General features: G+C 51.7%; 1 protein-coding gene and 1 long non-coding RNA gene across 3 annotated transcripts in view; one reads left to right on the forward strand and one right to left on the reverse strand.

The window, feature by feature from the left end:
• Positions 1–1,115: 1,115 nt before the first annotated feature.
• On the forward strand, positions 1,116–2,269 carry LOC125326323. The gene is made up of 2 exons (XR_007203761.1): positions 1,116–1,576; positions 1,690–2,269. It is a non-coding gene; the product is annotated as an uncharacterized LOC125326323 (long non-coding RNA).
• ADAMTS3 (ADAM metallopeptidase with thrombospondin type 1 motif 3) overlaps positions 2,227–17,139 on the reverse strand; it is a 57,487-nt gene continuing 42,574 nt past the window's right edge. The window contains exons 6-23 of one of the 2 annotated variants that reach the window (XR_007203760.1): positions 15,559–15,642; positions 15,303–15,459; positions 14,642–14,747; positions 14,113–14,256; positions 13,584–13,716; positions 12,949–13,062; positions 12,175–12,320; positions 11,620–11,795; positions 10,595–10,728; positions 10,037–10,160; positions 8,362–8,442; positions 7,483–7,646; positions 7,177–7,342; positions 6,622–6,754; positions 5,962–6,169; positions 5,724–5,841; positions 2,829–3,876; positions 2,227–2,446 (exon numbers count right to left, since the gene is read on the reverse strand). Coding sequence is in view for 1 of the 2 variants with exons in the window: in XM_048304480.1 (XP_048160437.1) it covers positions 3,308–3,876; positions 5,724–5,841; positions 5,962–6,169; positions 6,622–6,754; positions 7,177–7,342; positions 7,483–7,646; positions 8,362–8,442; positions 10,037–10,160; positions 10,595–10,728; positions 11,620–11,795; positions 12,175–12,320; positions 12,949–13,062; positions 13,584–13,716; positions 14,113–14,256; positions 14,642–14,747; positions 15,303–15,459; positions 15,559–15,642 (2,757 nt within the window). In the remaining variant the exon portion in view is untranslated. Of the gene's footprint in view, positions 2,447–2,479; positions 3,877–5,723; positions 5,842–5,961; positions 6,170–6,621; positions 6,755–7,176; positions 7,343–7,482; positions 7,647–8,361; positions 8,443–10,036; positions 10,161–10,594; positions 10,729–11,619; positions 11,796–12,174; positions 12,321–12,948; positions 13,063–13,583; positions 13,717–14,112; positions 14,257–14,641; positions 14,748–15,302; positions 15,460–15,558; positions 15,643–17,139 lie in introns of those variants that run through there. The other variant, XM_048304480.1, reaches the window with a different exon arrangement.

Below are 17,139 nucleotides of genomic sequence, written 5' to 3' on the forward strand. Positions count from 1 at the left end.
AGCCGGAGCCCCGGCGGTGTTTGTGAACCGCATGGGGGGACCCGCACAGCGGGCCCGGCCCCGTGTGGGGACTCAAGCGAGGGGCGCCGGGCTCCGGCCCTCTGGGCTTTATTATCCGGCGCCCCGAACCCCGCGGCTGCGGAGGAAGAGAGAAAGGGATAAGGGAGAGAGAAGAGGTATAGGAGAGACAGAGCAGGGATAAAGGGGGGAGAAGGAGGTGCGTAGGGCAGACAGAGGGAAGCCGGGTCAGGTAGGGCGGAGGGGGACAAAGGAGGAGCAGGAAGGTAGGAGGGATAGAAAGGGAACAGACGGGAGAGTCAGGTTGGGTAGTGGGGTGAGGAGGGATAGAGGAGGAATACAAGCGGGGGTTAAGTTGGTGAGTGGGGTGAGGAGGGAGCAGACAGGAGGGATAGAGGCGGGGGTCTGGCTGGGTAGTGGAGTGAGGAAGGGGCAAGCAGGAGGGGAAGGGGGTGGTCGGGGTGCGTAGCAGGGCAGGGAGGGCGGAGGGGAGAGAAGGAGCGGGGTTTGTGGGGAGGTGGGGAAGGGCGGTAGAGGGGGAAGGGAGGAAGGGGAGAAAAGCAGAAGTAGAGAGAAGGAGAGAGAAGGAGAGAGAAGGAGAGAGAAGGAGAGAGAAGGAGAGAGAAGGAGAGAGAAGCGCCTCACGTGGGCCCCGCCGGGGGAGCCCGGACCGGCCGCTGCCGCCACCTCCGCGCGCTGGGGAGAAAATGGCGGCTGCGGCGGCTTCCGGGGTTTAAATGCCCTCGGCCCCGCCCCGCGCAGCCGCCCTGGGGCCCCTCACACCTGTGCCCGGAACAGCGAACACCTGCGCCGGCCCCGCCCCTCACACCTGTGCCAGTCCCGCCCCGCGCTCTGTGGCCCCGCCCCGCGGCCCCGCCCCGCCCCGCGGCCCCGCCCCGCTGTCCCGGGGCCGTGTCCGTCCCGGGGCCGGCGCTCGGGACCCTCGCTCGGCGCTGTGCGAGCCCGGCCCGGGGGCTGCTCCCGGCGGGGACCGCGCCGAGCCCGGGGCGCTGCCGCGACTGGGGCCGGGGGTGCGGGGCCGGGCGCTGCCGGGGTCCGCCGGGGGTCCGGGGCGGGCGAGGCGGGATCGGGACCGGGATTGGTATCGGGACCCGGATCCCGCGGGCGGGAGGAGCCGCTCTGGGGCGGGCGCCGGGGCCGAGTTCGGCCCTGCCGCTCCGGCTCCGGCCGGCGCGGGACTGCGGCCCCGCCGGGGCTCCGGGCACGGTCCCGCTCCGGCTGCGGGGAGCCGGGGCCGTGCCAGGGCTGTGCCGGGGCCGTGCCAGGGCTGTGCCGGGGCCAGCGGTGTTTTCCTCGTGCCTCGATGTTCTGGGAGCCAGAGTGGCTGCCTTGCCCACCCACGTGCCCGTCCTTGGGCAGCCCCACGAGCACACCTGGCCTAGGAGCTGGCACTGAGCGTGCCGTGGGTCCCAGCACGGGCTGATCCCAGCTCTGCCTTCGGCATTTCCTGCCCTTCGTGCCTTTGGAACTTAGGGAATTTCGAACAGCGACTTTTTCCCTGCCACCAAGAAGTTGCAGCTCCTCTGACAGCTGCCAGGTGGGACCTGATGCTCTCCTTCCTCTCCCTCAATTTCTCTGCAACTCACACTCTCCAGTGGCAAAACTTCCGTTTTTAAAAATCCCATTAAAATTTTCCATCTTTATTTCCAGTTGGGGAAGGTCCTGCCTGGGATGGAAATGGCCACAAAAGAGGAAACTGAAAAAGGCCAAAACCAGATGCTGCCACGTGAGTCAAGGCAGGGAAAGCCTCGGGATGTTGAAGGTTTTATTGTCCCGTGCTCCTGCACGGGGTGCCCGTCCTGTCTGGCGGCCCCGCGGCTTGAAACCTCTGCTGACGGCCAGTGCCAGCCTTGTTTCCTCCGAGGGACCCCACAGGGCCACCAGGATGCCGCCAAAATGGGATCTTGGGGGCCCCAGTCCCCCCACAGCATTAAATGGCTCGATCCTGGGGACCTTTTACAGGAGAGCAGCAATTGCACGTGAAACTTTGATGACCACTGAGAAATGAGAGAAGCCTGTGATAAAAAACCTTTTTTTAAAGAATAAGACCAACAATTTCTCTACAGCAGTTTAGCAGCTTCAATTTCCATTCTGTCCACATGACACAGCATCTAATTCCATCTCCTGATCTGATCTTGGCAAAAGGAAGAGTCACCTGCCCTCAGCATAAATATTTAGTACATAAAATACTGACAAGAAACCCACTTTTAATAAATATCTGCAGTTCTCACTCCTGTACACAAGTACTTTACAGCGACGCGCCGGGGGGAGCGCGGCCGGCGGGGCTGGGACAAGGTGGGATGGACATAAATTAATTATTGCAGTCGGATGCGCCGTGGGCGGGGAGGTTTGGAGTCGATCCACGCTGGAAACAGAAATCTCTCTCACGCCTTGAAATCCACGCTTCCTGTCGGGAAAAAAATCCTCAATTTGGAGTCTTGTCGGCGCCTGTTCTGCCTGTGGGAGGCTGCTTCAGCACGGACAGGGAGCAGCGGGGAACCAGAACCCGCTTGGACTGGGACCAGGACAGCACTTGCAGTACCTACAGGGTCTGCACAAAGCATCACGGTGATGATACCCAAAACAGCCCCAACCCTTTCCTAGAGCCAGCAATTAAATTCCTATGCAAATAGAAGTCCACTTTTTATGCTAATGCTGCTTTAAAGACCAGCCCTGGGAATGCTCATAGGGCAGAACTCAATGGCTGGCACCTGGCAATGGAACAACACAGGTAAACAGTTGTGAGACAGCACAAAATTCTTACAATAATGCCAATTTCCTGCATTTACCCAACAGCTGCAATGATGCTTGTGCAACGTCTCTTTCCAGGGAGGAACGAGTCCTGAGGGATCATTCGGTCTGTGGCAAGTGTTTCATTGAGTGTCCATGTCTGGTCCTGCCTGCAGTGGGGCATTTCCTACAATGGCGGTGCTTAGAGCCCAAAACCACATGGGGAGCTGAGGTTAGGGCTAACTTTTGGGCCCAGAGCTGGTCGGAGCCCTCGGCGACTCCCACTCACTGCCAGGAATGTTCCTTTGGTGTTTCCTCTGTGTGTCCCAGCCAACCAGGGAATGAGGGGCAGGAGGAGGCCGGGAGCACCAGAAAGTGAACCAGCACTTCTTGTCCTTTGTATTTACAGGGGATGACCTGTGCCCTGCAGTGCCCTGCCCATGGCACGCAGCACACTCCGCAGTGTCCAGAGGTCAGGGAGTCACACACGAGTGCCAAACAGCCCCTTTCCATGGCTGTCCTGCACAAGCCTTCTCATTCATCGTTCCACAGGGGCGGCCCTTGGAGGCCATTGCTTTCCAATGCACTCCTCGTCCTTCCCAGAGGTCCTGGCTGGCGCAGGAACCCCCGCTGCCGCATTCTCAGCTGGCACCAGAGGCAGAGCTGTGGCCAGCGCTGGGGCACTACCAGAGCTGAGGCTGCTGCTGTTGGCAGTGGACTGGTGCAGGAAAGCCAACAGCTGTGAAGTCTTCCCAGCCAGAGGAGCTCTCCAGTGTGGAATGCTGGCACCTTTGGGCTCGGGGCTGGATGGCGGGATGTGCTGCTCAGCTTGCTGTGCTTCAAAAGGCAGCCGGCCTGGAGAGCTGCTCCTGGGCAGGAGCTGAGCCTGGGCGGGCACCACAGGTGTGGGCGCCATTGGAGCCCTCGGCAAGTTGCCCAGATCCAGTGCTGCATCCCCCTCAGTCCCAGCCCCTCCGGGTGGTGGGAAGCTGCTGCTTCGCCGGTTGCAAGACTCACAGCACAGCTTGTGGTAGCCAGGGATGGAGCAATATCGGGCCAGCACTTCCATCTGGCAGAAGATGGATTTGTCTCCCATGCAGGGCTCATCTGCAAAACAAACATCCCGGGGATGGGAACCCACTGATGGGCACTTGGGAAACGCTGGCACATTGTGTTTTTGGAGGAGCACAGACAGCAATTCCCAGTGCTGACCTCCCAGAGCTTGCACGCACACAGTGGCTATGTCCTACCCACCCCAAATCCCTTCCCTTCCAGCCTGAGGACATCATCCATCAGCAGCGTTAAAGCCAAGGCAATCTTCCCTCACAGAAATTAAACCCCAAGCAATAGCCCTTGGAGATGCCTCAAACGGTCAGAGTTGGATGAAGTTTTGTTTGGATTCAGTTTGGAGTTTTTCAGGGACCAACTGGAACTGCAGAAGTGATGGAAAGCTTGAACAGTAGGTCACACCTGAGGTGCCCTGAAGGCAGGGATGAGCATCCCTTTCCTCAGGAAAAAGAACTTCCAGAGGCTCCTCTGGAAGCTTTGAAACAAAATCAGCTTTCTGCAGGGAGAGCTGTCCTCACCTGGGCACAGGGGCTGCTTCACCATGGGCCGGAAGCGCATCTGGCCACCACCTTCTCCTGCTTTAAAATATAAACTGGAGCCTGACCTCAGAGTGGGTGAAAACAAGCTCAGTTTCAAGAACTCAGTAAGATCCCCCACAGGGACATCAGTGGGGCTGGGGGACAAGGGTTATAAATAGCAAATTCTATGGAATATAAACCTGTCCTTGTCCTGATCCTGCCGAGCTTCCTCAGAATCCTTGCTGGTTCCTGACAAACCTGGTGTTAAAGGGGTGGCTCAGCATGTGAATATCCACACTCCATAAGGCACTGTGAGGCTATTCCAGCAGGAATTCAGCATGGAATTCTGGGCTATAGGTACAATTCCTTTTGCCTTTCCATAGTGACAGTGACCCTTATTTGGTCCCGTTCTCTCGTGGTTCATTTTGGGGTATCTGTTTGTGCTGGTTTAGATCCCACTACTCCACCCACAGTGTGGAGATTTGGGTTGTGCTTCTCTACTTCCAGCAGGTTCCAGAAGGAGCCTTATACTCATGCGATCGCTTTTTGCTCTCTTCAGGTGAATTCTGCACAAGCCAGTGCCCCACTCCCTCTCCAGGGTGTGAGTGCTTGTGTCCTGCTGCTGCTACTGGCGGAATAAATTCTTCTCCACACAGTTGGCACCGGCTGGGTGGGAGCTGAGAGCAGGAGCGGTGGGAGAGCAGATGAGCTCCCCAGGAATTGCTGGGAGATGAGGCTATTGGAATCTAATCTAAATCAACTAAAAACATGCTTTCCCTGCCAGAAAACAGGAACCAAAGCAGATCCCACCTATCCAGCCTGGGGGAAAACACCTCTGCCTGCCAAGGAACTCTGACTCTGCTTTTCCTACCAGCTCCTGAGCAGCATCAGGGCCACCATGAGGGAGTTAAAACCCCAAACCCCAAATCCTACAGGGTGAAAAATCCAAAGGAAGAAATACATTGTCGCCATAAAAAGCTTCAAAAGCTGTTAAAAATTCTATGAAAACAATGTAATGGATTCCCAGGAACCCCGTTAATGCTCTTGGTTCCATGTTTATGTGTTTCTATTCCCTCACTTGGCAGCTTATAGAACTTACCCTGGGATTTAGAAGTCAGGCAGGGTTTGCTTTGGATTGACCTTCACCTCTGGCCCCAGTCTGTGCCAACGCAACTTGGGCCAACGTGGTTAAGCCCTGCCTGAGCACATTTACAGGACAGAGCCCGGCGTGGGGAGCTGTGACACCCAGAGATCGCAGGACTGAGCACAGGAGAAAAGCCGGGCTCTGTGTGTGACCCCTCTGCCACCACAGTGCTCTCCAGGGAGGAATTATTCCCCCCACTGCAGCCATTCCAGCCGTTCTCTTACCATCACAGGGAGTGCGTTTACAAGCCCTCACGGACTCCGGCCGTTCCCCCTCGCACCGGTCCCCAGCGCGGCACAGGACCTGCCGGCTCTCCGTCCCCTCCCCGCAAGTCACCGAGCACTGTTGGACACAGAGGGCACAGATCAGGGCATCCTGTGTCATTGCACTTGGCAGAAATTCCCATGTCCCAGCCATGGTTTTTGGGACAGGCCGGTGCTGCCCCCACCCGCTGCCGCCCACCTGGGACCAGGGCCCGGCTTTCCATGGCGCTGGGCACGGCGCCCGATTGCAGGACCGCCGGCTCTCGGGGCGATCCCCGCTGCAGAACTTGGCATGGACGGAGCGGTTGGTGCCGTCTGGAAGAGGCTGGATGCAGCGCACCGTGCGGAGCTGGTAGCCAGAATTCCCACAGGTTTTGGTGCAGTGTTCCCACTCATCTGCTGCCCAGCTGGGAAGGGAAATGGAGTCAGACACCATCAGCTGTTAACCTTTTTGTCCTGCTGTGGCTGCCTCATTCCTGGAACAAGCTCATCTAGTGGAAAGACTCCCTTCCCATGGCAGAGGGTTGGAATGAGATGAGCTTTAAGGCCCCTTCCAACTCAATCCATTCCATGATTATATATATATATATGTTTTATATACATATATAATTTTATATATATATATGTATTTTTTTTTTTAATATATATATATATTTTTTTATATATATATAAATATACACACTACAACCGCCCAATCAGATCAGTGTCCATGCTTACACAGGTAGAAAACCCCCCTCCATATTCAGGAACTGCAGACTGGAAAGCTGTCAGCATCCCATTAAATTCATCCCACTCAATCTGGCTGGGGCTACCCTGTCCCAAGGAGCAATCCCTGCTCTCTGTGCCCAGCCACACTCACAGGGGCTCTGTGCACTCCTGCAGGTTGCACATCCTACGGATGGGCTTTGGCTTTTTGCTGCCTTCACAGAAGCTTCGATGAACCATCTTGTTGTCACTCTTCCTACGGCACCCATACTTGGTGTACTGGAACCCTGGGAAACATGTCAGAGAAATCAGGAGAATCAGGTCCTTGTTAGAATGTTTGTTTAAATAGTGTTTTCTGGCCTATTAAATGGGTTTACAGGACAAGTATTTTGGTATTTGCATTCCCCATTCTTTGCTTAAGAGCCATGGACAGACCATGAATACAGGGAATACTCAGGAGCATCAGTGTCCGAGTTTGGGCATCCAAAGTGGCTTGGGCTCTGAATTTAAACACCTGAAGAGGCCTTTTTCTTCCTAGACTGGAGGTGTGACACCTGGGAACAATCATGCACTTCAGGTATTTTAAACGCTTGAGCCCTAAAGTAACAAACCACTGTTACAAAAGGGAAACCAAGAATTCTAAATCATTCCCTTCCCCCAGTTTTTTGGTAATTTGTCTCTTCTTACAGGTGCCTCATCCCCTGCTCACCTCCACCGCAGGGTTTGGAGCACTGGGACCAGCTCTTCAAGGCCCACTCAAAGGTGTCTGTGTCCTCCCTCAGCACGTTGTTGCTGTGGATGGTCGGCACCGAATCCTCGTGGATGATGTATCTGTAAGTCAGGCTGGATCTGGTGTCGTTCTCCCGAGGAATGATCTATGAATAAGCAAACATAAACCCAGCACTGCTGTTGATTCCTCTGCAAAGCACAGACACCACGGTCTGGCTCTGGGATGGTCCTTAAGGCCCCCCCCAAGGCCAAGCCCCATGTTCCCAGAGCTCAACACGTCACCCACCAGCACCACCACGGCATCGTGCAGGGGCCCATCCGTGTGCAGCGTTTCCGTATCGTCCTCGATGCTGTACTCCCACTGCACGCCCAGATCGATGAAGGATCGGGATCTGGCCTCCTCCCCTTTCCCGTTCAGGATATAGTGTCCTGTAGCCTGGTTCTTGATTGCTGGGAGGAGTGAGAGCAGAGCCTGTCATGCCTCCCCCACACTGGCAGCAATTGGGGTGGCACGGGGAGGGGTATTTCCATCAGATTATGAAAGTAACAGATTTTCACCATATTTTACTTTCCTCTGTGCACAGAGGTGTGTCCCAGATGCTAAAATCTGTAAGTGAAGAGCTGAGGAATCAGAGCCCTGTGGAACTGCCTGGGTTTGGGCTTCCACAGCACACCTCAACAGCCAGGTACAGGGGGGATTAAGATGATGATGATGATGCTTCAATTAGAAGCCAATTCATTAAAGATTGGAATCACAGAATGGTTTGGGTTGGAAGGGACCTTAAAGATCATCCAGTTCCAACACCCATTAAAAGATGGACTCTCATTTTTATTTCCATACAGCCTTTTGCAATGTACCATAGGAATAATTAAAAGATAGTAAATTTGATTCACCCTGGCAATGCCCAATTTCATGTGAGTCATCACAATCTTTGGTTAGTAAACATGCAAATTGGGGTCAGTTTAATATTTTTGAGAATTCAAATGAGCAGATGTTTGTTTGCTGAGCTGTAGGACTGCAGGATTAAGCCCTGACCATGCAATTTGGAAAGCCCCCATTTACCCAACCCCTTCAGTGGATTCTCTCATCCCTCAGGCTCTCGGGTATGAGCACCCTGTGCTTCTTCTCAAGCCTCATACTAAACTTGAGCAGAGAAACACTTACCAAGAAAGTGAGGAGAGGCCTCGTCTTCTTGGATAAACACATGTCGAGCCCCGGGAGGGATATCAAACATCTTAAGGTACCCTTTGCCACGTGCAGGGTCAGTGGAGGCAGCAGGGAGGAAAAGAGAAAGGAACAGCCATGGTCAGGAGCGCAGGACACGGCCCAGCTCTGCTTGCAGGAGAGGCCATCCAGCAGCAACTGATGAGCAGGGCTGGGAGACATGGAGCCAATCGGTTTGTAACATGTGGGACTGGCCCTCCCTGGGCTTTTCTCTTCCAGGGAGAGAAGAGACACTAGTTACAGATCGATTTGTCATTTCTCAGCTGGGATCAGTTTAATATTTACAGCCGTGCTGCTCCAAGCAGGATCTACCAAAAATTTAGGCAAAAAGATGTTTCCTGTGTTATTCAGCCCACGAGGACACGAGCCCAAGTCTTCTTCATTATTTTCCCAAATCAGTCCTCAGCCAGGTCGTTGGATTGGAATTTACTGACTGCCCTGTCAGATGGTCATGTCTAAAGTGAAAGTAAAAAGTTGTTCCCAAAGAAAAGTATTCTTAGTTTCAATTTCAGTTATTTACCAGTGCAAACCACAGGTAATTAGTGTAAAATTAAGGAAGCACTGCCATTAGGAAGACCAGAATCCCTTCTAAGGATTGGTCACAGGTACTTACAGATCAAGATTTAATCAAGAGCCCCATTAAGTTCTCTGAGTGCATGGGATTTTCATATTCCTGTTATTTTCTTTTTAGCAACTGCAGATTTAATTATGCAGAAGCACTGGATTCTGGGACTACTGGATGTACTGGCAGTCTGTCCTGCCCCTGACATACACAGCTCCTGAGAAAATCCAAGTGAAGGAACAGAAGAGCTGGAAATAGGGAAAATCATAGTCCTGGCTGAGCAATGCCTGTGCCCAACAGCATTTCCAATCTTTTCCTCCATCGCCTTTAGAGCACAGGGAACATCAAGTTTTTGCCTGGTTTGGCATTACCTGTCGTGTCTACAGGAACATGGGAACTGCCATTCCCATGGATGCCTCTCTCCCTACAAGGAGTAGCACTTACCCAGAATGTTTTTAGCCTCCTTTGTCCCAGAAAGGGAAACACTGTGAGCTCCTCTGGGTAAGGGAAAGGCTCCCCTGGTCTTCCCTTAAACAGAACACCTGGAATTAGTGTCCTGAGAGCTGAGTCTGGTCATTCCACTGATTGGATGTCACCCAGATGCTCTTTACAAGCAAAAAATATAAACTGCACCATAGACAAATGCATTTACAGTGGATTTGGACACATCTGGGCAAGACGACCAGTCCATGGAAGCTGGACAATTCAGGCAGGATGTTTTCTAGAAACCTGAATTCTTTTTGGCACCTCTTGCTTACATGTTTCCCTGTAGAAAGAGGTCAATCAGCCTTTTTAATGACCACATGATCCAGGCTAGGGAAAAACTATCAGCATTCCCTGAACACCTCCATCACTTCCATATCCATCCACAATCAGGGGCCGATGAACAGCAGCCTATCCTGAACAGGCTCAGAGATGGGCCTCAAGGGATGATGCTACACCCACTGTTCCCAAGGCTTGAATGGTTATGGCATTATCCCGTGTCTGTGAGTGTGACAAAAATCCCTGAGCCAACAGGAGCTCCAGCCAGCTGTAGGCAGATGTTATTCCTACCAAGCTTTTTGGGAGTGCGGGTGTAGGTCCCCTTCACCGTCCGGCAGTGGGAGTCGTCCCCGCCGCAAACCCCGCATTGGTCCTCAGCCTTGCTGGAGCCAATTTCCTTGTCACAGCCCACTTTCTGCAGAAAAAAGGGCAAGATTGGATATTAGGAGGGAATTCTTTCCTATTAGGGTGCTGAGGCCCTGGCACAGGTTGCCCAGGGAAGCTGTGGCTGCCCCGTCCCTGCAAGTGTCCAAGGCCAGGTTGGAAAGGGCTTGGAGCAACCTGGGACAGTGGAAGGTCACAGCAGGGGGTTGGAACTGATGATCTTTAAGGTCCCTTTCAGCCCAAAACAGTCTGGGATTCCATGATAAGAAACACTCAGTGGAAGAGAAGCGGAACATTTCCATGAAATGGATCTGTGCTGTTCTCTAATTGAATTTAAATCTCAAGGAATTAGAGGAATACAATGCTGCAAATATGGAATTTAGAGACATCTGCAAAGTCTCTCTCTGCCCGTGAGCTGCTCCCATGAGTTGTCCCCGGAGTGTCCCTGGACAAGCTGCCACTCACCACGCATTCCCCACGGACACAGATACTGTAGGGATCCTTGTAGGAGCAGCGAGTCCCATCGTGCACTGGCTGCTTCATGTGAGCCACATCCCCCGTTTCTCTGGACTGGCAGTACAGGTGACATCTCTTGGGAGCTGTGGAGACAGGGAAAAGAAAGGAGTGCATGGAGGACAGTGATCTGGGTGTGTTCCTGACAACTATCTCACCAATGGAGCAAGGAGCGAGAAAGGACAGGCAGGTTTGAGGCCGAGGATGGGGGCAGAGCAGTGGAATGGGGTGGTTTGGGAAGGAACATGTGGACTGTGGGGAATTTCTGGGGGAAATGGGCAGTTTAGGGGAAAACGGGGAAGTTTGGGCAGAAACACAGGGATTTAGGGCAAAACTGGTGTTTTTGAGATATAATGTGGCATTTTTGGGCAAAAAGTATCCACCTTTGGGATAAACAAGCAATTTGAAGTCATAATGGTGAATTTTAGGGATAAACTGGGTGGCTTGGGGGGAAATGGGGGATTTTGGATGAAAATGGAGAAATGAGAGCAAGACTTGTGATTTTGAGACATAATTCTGCAACATTGGAGCAAAAGTGTCAATTTTAGGGATAAAGGGGCATGTTCAGGGGAAAATTGGGACTTCGGTAGCAAAAAGGGCAAATTTGGGTCAGAGTAGGGAAAAGGCAGGTTAAAATCAGGGATTCTGGGGAAGTCTGCTAATTTTTAGATATAAAATGCTAATTTAGGGTCAAAATTGTCAATTTTGATCATTGATAAAGGGATAAATGGGATAAATGGGGGGAAATTGATCGTTTGGGGCTAAAATGGAAAAATTTGAGTCAGAGCAGGGAATTTGGGTATTAAAATCCGGGATTTATGGCAAAACTATTGATTTTCAGACAAAACAGACGGATGGGGAGGGAACCAACTTATTTGCTTTTCTGGGAGTTCTGGGCCTGTCCCTGAGATATGCAGGCCAAGGGGAATGGCTTCAAACCCTTTCAAGTGTCACTAAAGGCCCAGAGCAGGACGCACGGTCGGGGTGCTCGTAGGGCAGCCAGTGGTGTCGGCTGCCCCGGAACTCGAAGTGGGAATTGCGCTGCTGGCACTGCTGTGCCCTGAAGTCCTCAAAGTGCTTTGGACACTCCTCAGTGCTGCACAGCTGGAACTCAAAATTGACCCCGGCGCAATCGTCACCTCCATTGATGGGCCTGTGAGCAGAAAACATTGCAGAGGTTCTCATCAGGGAGAAATTGTTCCCTGTGAGGGTGCTGAGGCCCTGGCACAGGATGCCCAGAGAAGCTGTGGCTGCCCCATCCCTGCAAGTGTCCAAGGCCAGGTTGGACAGGGCTTGGAGCAACCTGGGCTAGTGAAAGGTGTCCCTACCCATGGCAGCGGGTGGAACTGGATGAACTTTAAGGTCCCTTCCAACCCAAACTAGTCTGGGATTCTGTAATTCTAAGGAATTCTTGGATTCTCCAAAAATGATCCCATTTCAAGGGGCTTGACCAGAATGTCCACCCAAAACCTAAATGCCATTTCAAGTTACCCCTCTGAGGACCCTCAGGTGGGTGCCAGTCCCACACCTACATTGGGTTGTTGCACTGGCGTGTGCGGAAGCGAACCCCAGTTCCACAGGTCCGTGAGCAGGAGCCAAACTTGGTCCAGGGTCCCCAGTGTCCATCCTGCCTCAGCTGGTTGGTGTTCTTCCACATGCAGTGACCCTTGTAGCACCACTGAGGGAATTGGAGCGGGAAAACAGGTGAGAACAGACACAATCCCCAAATCAAATGTCTAAGTACAGTACAGGAACATTTTGCTGCTGCCTGAGGGACACTGAGATGTTACAAGTGGCTCTCCTGTACCTCAAAATAAAGGGAATTTGCTAAGAAAACCCAGGTATTTGAATATAATTTTATAATTGAAAATGGATTGGCAGCAGGACACCCAATAAATGGGGATATTAAAGGGAAAGATCAGGCGCTAATCCTCAGCCTACACAAACATTTGCCACAGGGTGTCTGGATAATGAGTTCTGAGCAGCCATCCCACAGTAACAGCATCATCTGCTTCCCTGGATTAGTAAAGGCACTTGATGGAAGCTTTGCAGATGAGACAGAACCCAAAAAACATAACAAAGAGGTCACAGAACAGGCTGCACCTCAGCTGGAGTCGCTCAAAATATGCCCAAAATATGCTACGGCAAACCTTGTATGGCTCCCAGAATACCCCACTTTCCCCATGTTCTCACTTCACCCCGGGAATGGCAGGCAATTCCCCGCTTCCCTCTGTGCCCTTCAACCCAAATGGATGTAACTGTTGGTTCTATTCCCAAGACAAACAGACTGCAAAGCCCAGACTCACTTTTCCCGGGGCGCACTCCGTGCCATCGAGGGGAGGTCCTTTCTTGGTCTTGCAGAAGTAGGGGTTATCAGGATGGCTGCACCACAGCTGCTTGCATGGATCAAAGGTTCGGAACTGAAAAACACAACAGTCATGAGATGAAATGCAGAACATGAAATTATTTATACTGTTTGGGTAAGCAAATACTTTTTGCATTTTATTTATACTTTATTTGTATCTTTTATTTTATTTATACTTTTTGGATAAGGATCCAACCCACTCTCTGTAGATTCCATCTCACACATCCGAATGAGCCCAGCATCTTCAGGGCAGTGTTTATTTCCTGCATCCCCCAGCCCTGGGCTAGTGAGAAGAGGAAAGACGACACTCAGAAGTGGGACAAAAACGAGATTTTTTTTCCTTTTCTTTCTTGGGATTGCTTCCACCAGTCTGTGCCACATGGAACATGCTGCCACTCATTTTACCGTTATTCTACAGGACTGAGAGGACTGGGTTTCCCCTGTAAGTATCCCCCAGCTCTTTACAGATCTCTTTAAATACTCTATTAACTTCTCTCCAATGATTATGACACTGCAGCTCTCCCATCAGGCCACATCCCCTTGCTGTGTGTCTCTGCCTGGGTGCCCGGGACGTACTGCGGTGCACATCCTATAGCCCACGCCAAAGTCGAAGCGGCACTGCTCATCCATGGAATAGTTGATGCCTGGCAGCTCAGGAAGCTTGGGCCAGTCATGCTCGAAAGGGTCATCGAGAAGACAGTCATAAGAGCTACAGAAAGAGACACAGAAAAAAATGCCATGAGAAGATGGATACTCCTAATTCCTGCCCCATCCCTGGAGTGTTCAAGGCCAGGTTGGGTGGGGCTTGCTTGGAGCAACCTGGTCTAGTGGAAGATGTCCCTGTCCATAGCAGGGGGTTTGGAACAAGATGAGCTTTAAGGTCCCTTCCAAGCCAAACCATTCTGGGATTCTGAGGTCTATGCCAAATCCTGCTGGAGTTAGAGGGGTCTTTCCACAGACTTTCCATCCCCAGGGGATGGCCTATGGAACAGCCCCATGTGAGGATACAGCACTCATGGCTCAGAGCTCTTCTAACAGAGATGTGAAGGGAAAGAGGGTCTGAAAACAGAGGGATCAGAGACCAGCTGCACTGGGGAGGCCTTACTGGATGTATCTCCTGAGCTCCTGGCCGCTGCAGCGGGACCAGTGGTAGCGGTGGAAGGCGGCCTGCACCAAGGGGGCCATGACACTGCCCATCGCCGTCTCGTCCCCACATCTGTTCCCTTGCCCATCGTGCTCCATGCCCAGCCTGGAACAAAGAACACCCCCTCAGAGCTACTGCAAAAACAACTGTAAGGCAACAGCTGTGGAAGAGGTCCAAATCTGACCCACTAGCACAGGCAGTTGCGGAGAAGGCAGTGAAGGACACTCAAACCAGCTCCTGTCTCCACTGCCTGGACCTTCCAGGTCCCTTCCTTGCTTTCCCTCACCCCAGAGAAAACAAGTTCACCCTCCCTCCCCTTCCCTTCTTCCGCCACTTGTCTCTCCATTGCTTCAACCACTACTGCACTCCCAGGGGAATGGAAATAAAACCAGGACATCTTCCATAGAGCCATTAAATCCAACCCCCTTGGAGCAAGCACAAAGTGCAGCACAGCATTTTGGCATCATCCAGTAATAAAAGTTGCACTTACACGTGCCCAGTCTCATGAGCAACAACAAAGGCTGACGAAAACCCGTCCTCATGGTTGAGGGTGCAGCTCCGGACTGGGTGGCACATGCCCGTCACAGGAGCATATCCTATGGAGAGACATCAGGGCTGAGTCTTGTGCTCAGCACACGGATTTTAAATGAGACCCCCCAGTGAACTTCCTCAGGAAAAGCTAACACTGCTCTAAGGCCAGGGCAGCCTGCCTGGCTCCTCATCCTGACCAGTGCCTGCTCTGACACATCCCAAACTCTGGGAATTCCTGCCCATCATCATTAGTTCCCTGAGTCCAAAGGATGGATGCAGGTGTCAAAGTGGCTGGGATGTCTATAAATGGAAATCTGTGGTGAAAGATGCAATAAAATAAAGGGAAGTGGAATGCCACGTGCACTGAGGTTCCCAGCGATCCCTGAACATACAGGAGTTTGAAGAGAGTTAAGAAGTATTTATTTACAACTCTCAAGAGAGGAATTCAATCTACAGTTGGATATAAATGGCAAGGACTCATGGCAAGGTCTCCTTCCTTTTGATAAAGGAATGAACAAGACGAGGAGCTCACAATGCAATTCTCAATTTTTCCTCTTTTCTGGCAGACGCCAGCCAAGAAACACCGAGCCCAGAGCTCTGCTCCAGGTCAGCTGCATTACCTTGCATACCAGCGGGCCCAAAATCTTGCCTGGTTAAGAAGATGGCATGGTCGTGGTGCTCGGCGTGGCTGGGGTCTGACTTCTGCTGCTGATAGGCCCAGCGGCACACATTCTCCAGGCTGCGCGAGGGGTTCCCCCTTTCAATCAAGCTGATGGACTGAGAGGGCAACACTTTAGTGGCTCCTAAAGGCAGCAAATTCAGGTAAATTGGGATTTTTCTGCCCAGGAGATGAAGATGGAGAAGTGGCTCACTCACCTTTGCATACCCCAACATGATCATTCGGACCAACACAACGTTGATGTGAATGCCCAGGGACTCATCATGGTAAATTTCATTCACCTGAGGAAAGAAGACGAAAAATTTAAAAAGAAAAAAACCCACTGATGATACCAAGGGAACTTCCAAGGCCACGGAGATGTTATTTCAAGTGCCTGTACCACTACAGTCCTCAGAAGAGGATTCAAGTCTTGGATCATTTCCACTCAGTGAAAAATGTAGATTCACTTCCTGTCATCACATACCTCCTTCACATGGAACTTTGGGAAGCACCTGTCAAACCTCCTCTCACTTTTAATGGATCAGGGCTCAAAGAAAAGGGGATTGGGGAAAAGACTTCAAGTACAAACCCCGCAAATCACAGAATCCCAGACTGGTTTGGGCTGGCAGGCAACTTAAAGCTCATCTCATTCCACCCCTCTGCCAAGGGCAGGAACACCTTCCACTAGACCAGGTTGCTCTAAGCCTTGTCCAAGCTGGCCTGGAATACTTCCAGTGCTTCTTGTTTTGAAGAGTATTTTTTTTAGGAGCAACTTATACTGCTGCCCTATTTTTTCAAGATCAGTTAGAAGTCTGTGGTCACTTCTGTACTAAAAAGAGGCTTTGTGGAAGGGAAGTTAGAAAAACAGAATTATGCAGATGGGCCCAAAGCTGTCCTTCTTGAGGCCCTTCCCTGTGTCTGGGAAGGTGAGAAATGTCCTGGCACCAGAGTGTGAAACATCTGCAGGTCCTCAATGAAGCTCCTCATTCCCCTAAAAACAAAATAAATATTATATTATGGGCAATTGGTGAGAAATAAACACCCCTGTTCAGAGACTGGTAGGTTTGAGCAGGAGTTAGAGGGTTGTTTTATTTTTCAGTCAGGCTAAACAGAACTTCCCCTCAGGGAAAAAGGTCACTGGGAGTTGTCCAGACTGTGGGCCCTGGCACGAGGATTTCAGCCCATGGTTTAAACCTGGACATGAGAGCAGTGTCAGCAGGGCAGTGGGACAGAGAATGAGCACAGAGCTCAGGCTGCCTGTCCTGTGAAGCATCATCCCAAAGGTCAGTCACTCCTCTCTTATCTTCTCCCCATTAGTGCAATAGCATCGCTCCCATGAAGGGCTGGGCCAGGATAAATGTTCACAACTTCCTTTCTGCCAATAGAAAACAGGGGAGTTTTCTAGACACAGGAGTGACTTGCTTGGAGACAAAAAGGACCCTGGAGCTGACCTAAAGCTTCAAGTCTTCAAGATTTCCCCATATCCCACATTTTATCCCATTCTCTGAATGGCTCTGGACAGCAGAGTGTCAGCTCACCCTGGCTTTGGCCCCACAGCTGCTCCCAGCAGATGGAGCCGCAGGCATGTAAAAAACATGGAAGTGGTTTGGGGCATGGATCAACCCTGCTGCTCACTGAAAGGTTTTTAAAACCAAAAAGACAATATTCTGCAATAATGTGTAATGGAGATATAATGCTGATGTTCCACGGGGTATGTGGGAAGAAGGAATTTATTTTCTGAGTGATGCTGGAAAACATCACATTGGTTGGGTTAAATTCATATAGGAATAGTTTTTTTC

This window comes from Corvus hawaiiensis, chromosome 5 (genome assembly GCF_020740725.1).
Source record: "Corvus hawaiiensis isolate bCorHaw1 chromosome 5, bCorHaw1.pri.cur, whole genome shotgun sequence".
NCBI classification, from domain to species: domain Eukaryota; kingdom Metazoa; phylum Chordata; class Aves; order Passeriformes; family Corvidae; genus Corvus; species Corvus hawaiiensis.